Below are 11683 nucleotides of genomic sequence, written 5' to 3'. Positions count from 1 at the left end.
ACTCACACAGTAACATTTTACGCACACAAAAGAAATAACCAATCACAAAGAGATTTCTTTTTTAATTACAATGTCGAAAAAACGACCCTAACCCTTTTGAAATAAAGAAGAATTTAAATTTAGCAATACCGGCTCTGACTACCGAGTTCAGTTATTCAACGCTAGATGGCGCTTGAAATGTGATAAGACTTGAAGTTGTACGCAATTTTACACCTTACATCAACTAACATAAGGCTTAAATCCGTACTCACGAATTTCCTTTTGCGTGCGAGTTAAGTTATGTCCAGCTGGACATAACTTAACGCGGGCCACGCCCATATGCCCCTTCTTGTAGTGTTATATATTCCGTGCATCTTTCGCTAGCCAGACTTTATTATTTTACAACATTCAAAGTGGTATCAAAGATGTTAGTGCTCACTGCTCACAAAATAGATACTTAAATAAAAAAAGTTGACGTCAAAATGACTTTGCTGAAACGTCATTCCTATTATAAAGTTTTTAATTTGTTATGAATTTGATAATCTATTTACAACGTTATTTACTTACTGCTAAATATCAAATTAGCCTAAAAAATGGTAATTAGCAGTAGCCAAAAATATTGTGAAATTTAAACTTGAACTTGTATGCTCAAAACAAAATATTATGACGAATAAATTAATTGTTTTACCTTTGAACACGATCTAATGATTCTCATATCTAATGAGACGAAGTTTATTTGTTACTGCCGCGCTATACAAACAATACGGCGAGATGTCCACCGCGACCGCAAAAATTGTAAATCTAAACGACTGGAAGTTTAAACATCCACCTTCTTACGCAAAACTGCCTATTGACGATAATCCAGAGTACAACGTACCTGTTGCTGTAAAAAATGCTGTGTTTTCTAAAGTAAGTACAATAAACTACCTTACAGAGCTTTAATGCATCTGCCACATGTATTTTTGTGTCTGCCACAGCCCACAGGTATTATATGGTCACATAACTGTTTATAATAATTATTCAATTACTCAGGTACCTACAGAGCCACTGACTGGTAAATTGCGCCTTGTGTGTGCATCAGAAAATGCCCTCTCCGATATCCTAGATCTTGATCCGAAAGTTGCTGGAACAGAAGAGTTTATCGACTTTGTGGCCGGTAAACATGCTGTAGAAGGTGGTCTCACTGTTTGCCACAGGTGAGATTTTGAATTTAAAAGACAAATATGCACTGTTTAGTTTTTGAAATTTCATAAACTGAGGACTATACCATATAATTTAACACTATCCTACTATCCTATAACTTCTTTCCTGAAATTCTGTTTGTTTTGTTTGTTGTTGTACAAAACTTCTAAATTGTTCTAGGCTTAGAGACACAAATTATATTTTTAGAACATAATATGGTGAATGTCTAAATATGATTAATAAATAATGTAACTTGCTGTCAAACTGCATAAGCAGTTTTGCAGGAAGTGTATATTTGTTAAGTATACTATAAGATTAAAAATAAATAAATAAATAATAAATATTCACAGGTATGGTGGACACCAGTTTGGGTTCTGGTCTGATCAACTTGGAGATGGTAGAGCTCATATACTTGGGGAGTATGTTAACAGGTTAATATTTTGAAAATTAACTTTAAATAGTATAAATGATTAAACATTACCAGTTTAAGATTACTGATGATTATAATTATTGTGATTCAACCGTTTTAATCCTAATGAGTAATCAATGATAACATGATTTTAAAATAATTAGCTGCATCCTTACATATAAACAAATTATATTAATTTTACAAGCATGCTGTTATTTACACCATAGTTACACCCATGCCTATGTTGAAAGAAATGAAAGATTCTGACGAAGTTTTTTATGTTCTATGCAAAATTGTACTCTTCGTTATAGCTTGACCGCTGTAAAGTCATGTACGAGGGTCGACTTTACACTGGTCAAGCTGTTATATATATATACATAGTAACTAATCTTATGGTCAGTGAATAAAGGCTTTATTTATTTATTATAACATCTTTAATTTCTTACAGCAAAGGCGAAAGTTGGCAGCCACAGCTCAAGGGTTCGGGGGAGACACCCTACTCCAGGTTCGGTGACGGGCGCACGGTGCTTCGCTCCTCGCTGAGGGAGATGGTGGCCAGCGAGGCCTGCTACCATCTCGGTATACCCACAACCCGGGCTGGAGCGCTGGTGGGTAAGAAGTTTTGTTCTGATGTTCATTAAATGTTGTCAGTATCTTCGTTTTGCAGTTTTTCTACCAACCTACAACCATACATTTCGACAGATATCTAACACCCTTCCCTGTGACTCTGTGGCTTAAGCGTGCAAAGGTAACAGGCAGACAACCAGTCACATAATATTCGCAGTGTTTATAATTATTACATTTTAAAATGTGCACTTGTTTCTTCAGTCTCGATAGGCAACATTAAATCAATTGGAGCGATCAACACGTGGTGCTTTTCGCCCAGCCCATACTATATCTGACTTCACTGGCAATGCTACTGAACCTTCAAACTCAACTCCCCGCATCAGTATTTATCTATATTTATCCAGTGAGCGACGATCACAAGGTGTGGCGGGACAAGACGTACAGCGGGCACGCGCGGCCGGAGCGGGCGGCGGTGGTGCTGCGCCTCGCCCCAGCCTGGTACCGGCTCGGCTCGCTCGAGATACTGCAGCGACGGCAGGAGGTGGACCTCATGCGGCGACTGGTGGACTTCATTGTGGAGGTAAGGGCCCTAGCGCACGGCGACTTTAGGTATTGATTCAAGTGTGCGTTTAGAGAATGTGCGTTGCAATTGCAAATGCGGCTAACTGTTTGCAAAACCCTTCTGTAGCGAATTAGAGATGCTAAAGCACTATCAACGCGCGTTTGCATCGCCACTGTAGCGATACAAATGCGCGATTGTATCAGGCGACAGCGGGGAGAAAACGGAGGGATAGAATTCTCAGTATTTTTGCTGTTGCTGAATCCCGTTTGAATAGTAACTGAATGAGCGCCCCGCCCCGTGTAGGGCCCTAAGTGATGCCTCAGACGTGTAATTGAAAATATATAAAATTATGTTTAACGTTAAAGACTTGTAACGTTAAAATAGTAGAAGTATATTTAAAGCTATAAATAATATCATAGATAAATCATACATTTTATTTGTATTATATTACACAAGCTGTATATAATAATTTGTCTATGGTACATGATGTAGCAATTACAATTATTATTATATTACTTGCTATACTTTCTTTGATTTTAGAAATATATTAATCTGTTCCAGCACCATTTTCCACACATAACTGGTGAGGACAAGTATGTGAAGTGGTTCTCCGAGGTAGCGCACCGCAATCTGGATATGGTCGCCACTTGGCAAGGTATTGTTTTTACTAAAAATTTACCTACTATTTGTTTTTTTCACATACGCAAACTTGTAATATCTTGTTTCATAGGATATGTGCAAAGACCGATAAGGCTTCTTACAGACGAACGGCACGTGTCGGCGGCACGCGTCGGCGGCAGTCGACGGCAGTCGTTGACAGTTTATGACGCTTACGTACGGATTACCGACTAGCCTAGTAAATGAATGCTCAAAAGGGGGGTGTGGATGGAAAAGTAGAAAGCAGAAATTTTTACTAAGGAACTTTGTTTGGACTAATTAGGAGATCAACATACTGGCTAGTCTACGTACGCTGTCGATACAGTGGACGTACTGTGAAGAAATTATCCGTTTGATGCGAGACGTCCGTTGCGTACGATACAAACCTGTAAACGCTTACCTTTACGCGGTACGTCATAACTGCAAGCGTGATAAACTGTCGAGTGTTGACGGCTGCCGTCGACTGCCGCCGACACGTGCCGTTCGTCTGTAAGCGCTCTAAGACGTTTTCGTGAGCGAGTTAAAAAAAAATGCGTTAGGCCTTATTTAAAGTTTCTATCTAGCGCCATGACTATTCCATTTATACAAGTAGGTACAATTTGGAACGTATTGCTTTGCGAATCGTGATTGATCTATAGTGTGATTAAAAACTCGCCGGCTAGGCACAATATTAAATTCTATTAAGAAAAGATAGGAGGTTATACATTCCACTATATTTTTCCCAGGCGTGGGCTTCACTCACGGCGTGCTCAACACAGACAACATCAGCGTGCTCGGCCTGACCATAGACTACGGGCCGTACGGGTTCCTGGACCACTACTACGGTAGCTACGTACCCAACTCCTCCGACGATATGGCCAGATACGCGTTTGATAAGCAGCCGCAGGTGAGATACATAATATTGACAAGGCTTTTTATGAACGTGAGCGGGGGCGCTGCAGGTAAAGGAGAACTGTCAAAAATGACGTTTTTGTATGATGGCGGCGTTAGTTCCTTTTTTTGCCACGTTCATATAAAGCCTTGACGATCTGTATTCTGTATATGTAGTACCTATAGCAGTGGCGTAGCAAGGGGATCTTTAGAATGTATAGCATCATGTAGCATGTCAAACAAGTACTTAGTCCTTTCATAAACGTCATGGGATCAAATGAAGTTTTCCTATTTCTATGACTTACCTTATATTTAAACTTGGCCCGGATTCGAGTGTTGTAGCCATAAAGTTAATATACCTAGCGGAATAGAGCAACAATCTTGAGCTGTCAAACGAAACCAAAATTGGTTTTCATCTGTGTGAAAAATATGTGTACGTATACACTTACACAAGCATGATTGAACATGAATTCTATGAGATTAAATTGTCAACGTGCGGCACGTGCCGACTGGACGTCAAAAAAGGATGCTGCTGTCATGTATCACACGTCTCTTTTTACCACGCAATGTTACTGATAGTGACATCTCTCTTGCTCCGGCCTTTGTTTCTCTATTCCGCTAGGTATATTAACTTTATGGTTGTAGCAGGGGAGCCGATTTTGGGGGTCCTCAGTCTACGCAAGTTTGGAACGGCTGATGAAGCGGTAGCTACACCTAATTTCTAATTTCTAGAGTTTATTATGAGCTCGATTTGAACCGACTAAACTCTAAACGGTGTCGTTCCAGCCTGTCCACATCTCCACGTCACGATGTCGTCAACGTGACACGTTACCGCACCGTTCCACGTTGACGACGTCGTGACGTGGACATATTTATATATATATATATATATATATATATATATATTTTTTTTTTTATGAAATAAGGGGCAAACGAGCAAACGGGTCACAACGGAAAGCAACTTCCGTCGCCCATGGACACTCGCAGCATCAGAAGAGCTGCAAGTGCGTTGCCGGCCTTTAAGAGGGAATAGGGTAATAGGGGAGGGTAGGGAAGGGAATAGGGTAGGGGTTAGGGGATTGGGCCTCCGGCGAAACACAGCGCAAGCTCTGTTTCACGCCGGTTTTCTGTGAGAACGTGGTATTTATCCGGTCGAGCCGGCCCATTCGTGCCGAAGCATGGCTCTCCCACGTATACATATGGACTGTGGACAGGCCCTTCCTCCCTACCGACACGTCAAACAAAATATGATGTCTGTTTATTACTTCTTGGCTGACCAATCTCACTGATTTATTAACCTTCTTTTTGATTCTAGATAGTAATATGGAACCTGCAGAAGTTTGCAGAGGCACTCGCTCCCATACTGACGGACGAACAGACAGAGAGCATCAAGGAAATAATAGCAGGGCTCGAAGACTATGTTGGAGATAAGATTTTGTAAGGGTTATAAATGTAATAATAATTTAAGTTTACACTGACTGACAAACTTTCATCTACAATCTTAGTATTTATGGATACATACATATAGGTGCCATCGAGGAAATTTACTCTTAGGCAGTTGACGGAGCTACGCCATGTGGTCGGCTTGTGTCAATTCAATGTTAGCTGTGATCGGTCGGATGGGTTTGACTTAACACGACCAAATTACTTATGTTCGCTATCTGTCTAGGAATCAACTTCTCCGATAGTACTAATTACTAAAGTTTGGTCGCCAGAAAGATAGAAATTTTGAACAAGGCCTAAAGCCACTTGTCTCTTTCACCACCACGCGAACTTGCCACTATGAAGAGACAAGTAGACATAATTCATTCTTCGATTTTCTACGCGCTTTATTGTAACGTATACTTTGCCCGTAACATTGTATGCATCAATGCATAACACGCACACTTGCACCCCTTGGGTATCTCGGGATTGACAGGAATTATTGAAATAAAAAGCAGACTATTGGAAATCATTTTTTAAATCACATCACAATAATTTTTAGGCAGTAATTACCATTGACGTAAGAATTGGTAATTTAATAGACAGTCACAGTTGTTCGTAAAAAGAAAAGAAAGAAAACTAAAATCTGCACCCCTTGGAAATTATTTCTGCCGGCGCCCATGATAATTGATAACACACAAAGATTAATAATATTTTGTCTGTATTTTCACACCATACAAAGATAAAAAAAATCCTGTTTTTTTCACATTTTAAATAAAACAATGGACAATATTCGCAGACACACGTACCTACGGAAATTGGGGCTGACAGACACTCGGGCAGGGGACGTGAAACTGGTTGGCGAACTGATGATAATGATGCAGCAGACCACTTCCGACTTCACTGCCACCTTCCGACAGATGGGAGAGGTAAATTGGGTTTGATACAAAGCAGACAATAAAGCTTATAGAACTTTTTGAGTTCTTATTATGTTTTGAGCAATATCGTTCAAAAATTTGAGTTTGCAAAAAAAAAAAAAACTTTTTTGACCCGGGTATAACTCCGTATAAGCGTGTAACCAGTTTACCACATCGCAAGTGTAAACACTCTGTCCCTTATGTCGTTGGCATAAAGGGAAATGAAGTACTTATTTTAAAAAGCTTTTGAAACATACAAAAAATGCTGTGATATGTTGTCTTATATTTTATGGTAGTAATTGTTGATGATCGTATTTTTAGGTTGATATCAGTGATCTGGGTGACAGCAGCGCTCTGGAGTCCAAGTGGTCGTTGGCCAAGATCAGTCAGGCCAAGGAGTGGGGTAGCTGGGTCGACAAGTACCGACGGCGGCTTACGGACGCTGCTGGTAAGTCTATAAACTGAAATCCATACTTATATGTATTATAAATGCGAAAGTGTGTCCGTCTGTCCGTCTGTCTGTTACCTTTCACGCGAACCGATTTTTCTGGGTATGGAAATGCTTTGAGTCCCGGAAAAGGACATAGGAAACTTCTTATTCTGGAAAAATTAGTATAGACTATAGAATATCTATAATAGTTGTATTGGAAGGGTAATTAATAATAATAATAATTTCATTTCAGTTCGTCCAAACTCCAATCAATAAATGCGAAAGCGATATCGCAAAAGTGAGCCGTTTTTGGTTTTAGTTGGAACAGAATATTATTATATTGTATTATTAAATTATATACTACATAATATATACTATCAGAGAAGTTATTTCCTAGGCAGGCCTAGGAATTAACGACCAAACTACATACCTAGGTCCCTCATCTGAGGGACCTAGGTACGTAGGTACGTACGTAGGTTTTGACGTAACGCGACCAAATTGGTCGCGTTACGTCAAACCCAACCGACAGATCACAATTAACATTTAATTGACATGATCCGACCAAATGACGTAGGTCTGTCAACTGCCTGGAAATCAATTTCTTCGATGGTACTTAAATTTTCTAATTTTTTAGTTAATGAAGAGCAACGGTGCACCACAATGAGCAAAGTGAACCCCGTCTATGTACCGAGAAATTGGATTCTGCAGGAAGCCATTGCTGACGCTGAAAACAATGACTTCACTAAGGTAATTTTGTGTTTTTTTATTACAAACATAAGATATTGACCATTAAACAAAAATACATATTTTAGAAAAAGTTGATCTACGTTCATAATCTAAAAAATTATATATATTTTTTTTGTATTCAGGTGAGATTATTATTGAAGATCTTCGAGAGACCTTACGAAATTAATGATGAAGCAGAGAAGCTGGGTTACTCCGCGCAGCCACCCAGCTGGTCATATGGACTTAAATTGAGCTGTTCCAGTTAAGCACAAGTTATTTAGATATGCAGAATGTTATATGTACCTATGTTATAATTTATTTACAAGATATTATTTATACACCTTAAATGTTATTTTGGGGAGCTGTTATAAAAAAAAAACATTATTTTTGTTACTATAGATTTTTATTTTACCAGTAATATAAAAATATAATTCTCCATAATCATATTTACACCATAGGTCTACCAGAATCTGATGGCAAAAAGTGAGAAAATAAATTGACTCTAGCAATGCCGGGATAATTGGAATGAAATCAAGGATATTTTTTTAAATCTGCCATCAAAATTTGTCATCAGATTCTGGTAGACCTATGTATACTAAATTACTAATTATTAACATAATAAATATTTTCTTTGTTGGTTGAAATAATGTTACAGAATTTCTTCAGCAAATGTGAAAGCTTTGACATGACATGCCCCATACCTTTTGAATACAATTTTAAAAGTAAGGGAAAGAAATCAGCATGTTAATACTGTGTAACAAAACCAGTTTGTTAATGGACTATCAAGGGCGTCGTCAGCCGATGGCGCAGGGAGGGGCAAGTTGACTTTACCTACTACAATTCATACTTTTCTCATTCTCTATGAATGAGAAAAGTATGTATGAATTGTAGGTAAAGTCGACAGCACATGAAGCTTTTCACTTGTACTACGAGCCTTACATCTATTACCAGATTTTAATATTATAGTGGTCATTGTTTGCAGTATATTTGGCACCTTTTTTTAGAATCTCTAGGGGGGGGGGGGCAGCTGCCCCTCCCTGCCCCCCTTGGTGACGCCCTTGTGGACTATACAAAAAAGTTTAAACTTATGATTTATTCATAATCTTCGTCTGCACTATCGTCAGGTTCAGAATAATCTTCATCAATACTTAATTTAATTTTCTTCGGTTTTGGAATATTCTCTTTCTCTTCTTCAATTTGGCTTTCTGTTTTAGCTGAACGATGATGAAAAACAAATGATATTGTTTTAGCCAGATCCCAGCATTGCTTCAAAACTAAGTCAGCCAAACTCTTCTTGTCAGCACAGTGGTACCAGTTTGATAAGTCTGACATACAATCAGAATTTTCTGGAGGCAGGGTCACTTGTATGTTGTTAACACACCTTTTACATTTAAACTTGCTATGAGTGTCAGATAGTGTGTTTTCTTCCAAACGGAATAAGTCTTTAAGATCTTCTGATGTAAAGTGTCTCAGAGATTCCTCATTTTGGTCAACAACAGTGTCACTTAAAGCCTTCTTGTGGGCTTGACGTTGGAATATCTTCTCCTCGATAGTACCAGTTGCTAGAAGCCTGTAAATGTAGCATGGTTTCTTCTGCCCATCTCTCCAAACTCTGGCCATAGCTTGGTCGTCGTTGGCTGGATTCCAGTCTGGATCGAACATGATCAAACGATTGGCGCCTATGAGATTCAAGCCGCAGCCCCCAGCTTTGGAACTGAGCATAAATATCCACTCTTTCGAATCTTTTTCGTTAAAACTGGCGACGACCTTAGCTCTTTTCTTTATCGTCATTGAGCCATCCAACCTAACATACTGATAGCATCGTTTTCTACACAACTTTTCAAATAAATCAAGCGTTTGCGTGTAATTTGATACCAGGACAATTTTATCATCTGTATTTGTTTTTAAATTGGCTAATATGCAATCAAGAATCATAAGTTTGCCAGAATATTCTGGTTTCACATCCTTTATGTCGTAGTTGCTTGGTAGCAGATCTTTGGCCTTTTCAAACCCTTCAGATCTCTCTATTATTTTATCATACACTAAATCTGGATGATTGCAGAGCTTCTTTAATGTGGTGATACTGGACAGAGCACTGAGTGTGTTCTTGTCACCAGATCCATTGAACTTATTCCTAATTGAGTCAGAGTTGATGAAGTTTTTGTATATTTGAGTCTGGAGTGGTGTCATTTTAACGCAGATAACTTGTTCAAACTTCACAGGCAAGTACTTGGTGAGCAAGTTGCTCGTCCTGCGTATCATACATTTATTGACAATAGATGTTAGAGTTTGAAGACATTCTTGAGCTCTTTCTCTCTCCTGTGCAGAGGCAAGGGCATCCTGACCCTTGAGTATTGGGTTCTCATACCTCTTCTTGAATTCCTGAGCTGTGCCCAATATACCCTCATTGACAAAGTGAACTAAACTGAAGTATTCTGTTAAGTCATTCTGTATTGGTGTGCCTGATATGAGTATTCTCCTCTTAGCTTTTAGGCCCATCAAAGCTTGATATGTTTGATTCTCGCTGTTTTTCAGCCTGTGGCCCTCATCACAGAGAACTAAGCCCACTTCTGAGGCATGTAAAATGTTGGAATATATCCTGAATGTTTCGTAAGATATGATCAAGACTGGTGTTGCAACCCTCACAGATGTGAAAGTGTTCATAAATTGTTGCAACTTTAATGTAATATCAGCCTTTGAACCTCCATCCATGGGCAAGGAATTAATTCTTTGTCCTAACCACTTCTGTATTTCATTATACCAGTTCTTTACCAGACTGCTGGGGCACACAATGATAGCTTTACATATTGTCGGTTTACACTCCGGTCCCTGTCGTAGTAGCGTCCATAGCAAAGTGATACACTGCAAAGTCTTACCTAAACCCATCTCGTCAGCCATGATACATCCATAGGCGTTTTCTATTTGTTTCCCGGTGACACAGTCGTACATAAACTTGACTCCCTCCCTCTGATGTGGTCTCAGTATGTTCCCTAGGACGGGATCGACGACAACGGCCACTCTGATGTCGTTGGGGTTCATTTTCATCCGCTCGTGTTCGGGAATATACGGCGGTCGGTATAAAACTAACGCGTTTGGTTCATCTGGATCGTGGAGTGCTCGTCTTACTTGTGTCCGTTTTAAACCCAAGCTTTTGCTGCAGTACGATGACACGTAGTTGGGTATGGGTACCTTGAAGGGTTTGCTTAAAATCTGCTTTATCAAATTCTCATGATCGGAGGCGGACAACGTTTGTGAAGGAGATTTTTGGGCCAGAGGTATTCGAGCACAATCGCGCTTCTTTCTTTTAGTCGAATTTAACAGGGGACTCTTGAAAACGTTATCACCGGAGCCGACTTGGCTCGGCGCTAAGCTGCGCCTCATGATTTTTATAATAAACAAAACACCATCACGGGATTTTACAAATTATAAACGATTTCAAAATTCAAAACAACAGCAACACAGTGGACTGGACAAGTTCAAACATTGGTAATGTCAAAATCGAATGACAGGCTGTCACTGTCATCTCACTTTTTTTTCTTATTATGGCACTTCGGCTATATATAACCATGGCCAGTGTCAAGTATTATAAATGGCGGGAAAACAGTATTGTTGCTGCATACAATTTTCAGCATCGGTTTCTTTATATCGTCAGGTCAAAAGTCTAGTCAAAGTCGAAGTAACAAGTCAATACAGTCAAGGAGTCAAGTCAGTCGATTCAGTAAAGTGGTAGTCGGTAGACCCTTTACTGAAACTTAAGGAGGCAAACGAGCCACCTGATGGAAAGCAACTTCCATCGCCCATGGACACTCGCAGCATCAGAAGAGCTGCAGGTGCGTTACCGGCCTTTTAAGAGGGAATAGGGTAATAGAGGAGGGTAGGGATCTCCGGTATACTCACTTACTCGGCGAAACACAGCGCAAGCGCTGTTTCACGCCGATTTTCTGTGAGAACGTGGTATTTCT

At 39.5% G+C, this 11683-nt stretch overlaps 2 protein-coding genes across 3 annotated transcripts; one reads left to right on the top strand and one right to left on the bottom strand.

Moving 5' to 3' along the window:
- Window positions 1-583: 583 nt before the first annotated feature.
- Window positions 584-8073, top strand: LOC121727772 (protein adenylyltransferase SelO-like). Of its 2 annotated transcripts, XM_042115763.1 has the most exons (12): window positions 586-888; window positions 1012-1175; window positions 1512-1592; window positions 2019-2182; window positions 2542-2717; window positions 3261-3354; window positions 4082-4242; window positions 5542-5663; window positions 6448-6577; window positions 6887-7013; window positions 7630-7742; window positions 7865-8073. In XM_042115763.1, exons 1-12 carry the CDS (start codon window positions 700-702, stop codon window positions 7985-7987), a joined length of 1644 nt encoding a protein of 547 aa, XP_041971697.1. In that variant the 5' UTR covers window positions 586-699; the 3' UTR covers window positions 7988-8073. The 2 variants fall into 2 exon arrangements, with proteins under 2 accessions (XP_041971698.1, XP_041971697.1); XM_042115764.1 differs by lacking the exons at window positions 7630-7742; window positions 7865-8073 and adding an exon at window positions 7249-7293 and having other exon boundaries at window positions 584-888.
- Window positions 8074-8798: 725 nt separating this feature from the next.
- On the bottom strand, window positions 8799-11193 carry LOC121727771 (DNA repair and recombination protein RAD54-like). Its single transcript, XM_042115762.1, has one exon. The coding sequence runs from the start codon at window positions 11100-11102 to the stop codon at window positions 8814-8816; it is 2289 nt and encodes a 762-aa protein (XP_041971696.1). The 5' UTR covers window positions 11103-11193; the 3' UTR covers window positions 8799-8813.
- Between the last annotated feature and the right edge of the window lie 490 nt (window positions 11194-11683).

This window comes from Aricia agestis, chromosome 6, assembly GCF_905147365.1.
Source record: "Aricia agestis chromosome 6, ilAriAges1.1, whole genome shotgun sequence".
Lineage (NCBI taxonomy): Eukaryota > Metazoa > Arthropoda > Insecta > Lepidoptera > Lycaenidae > Aricia > Aricia agestis.
Note: the sequence above shows the minus strand (reverse complement) of the source record. Positions and strands in the feature narration are given on the sequence as shown.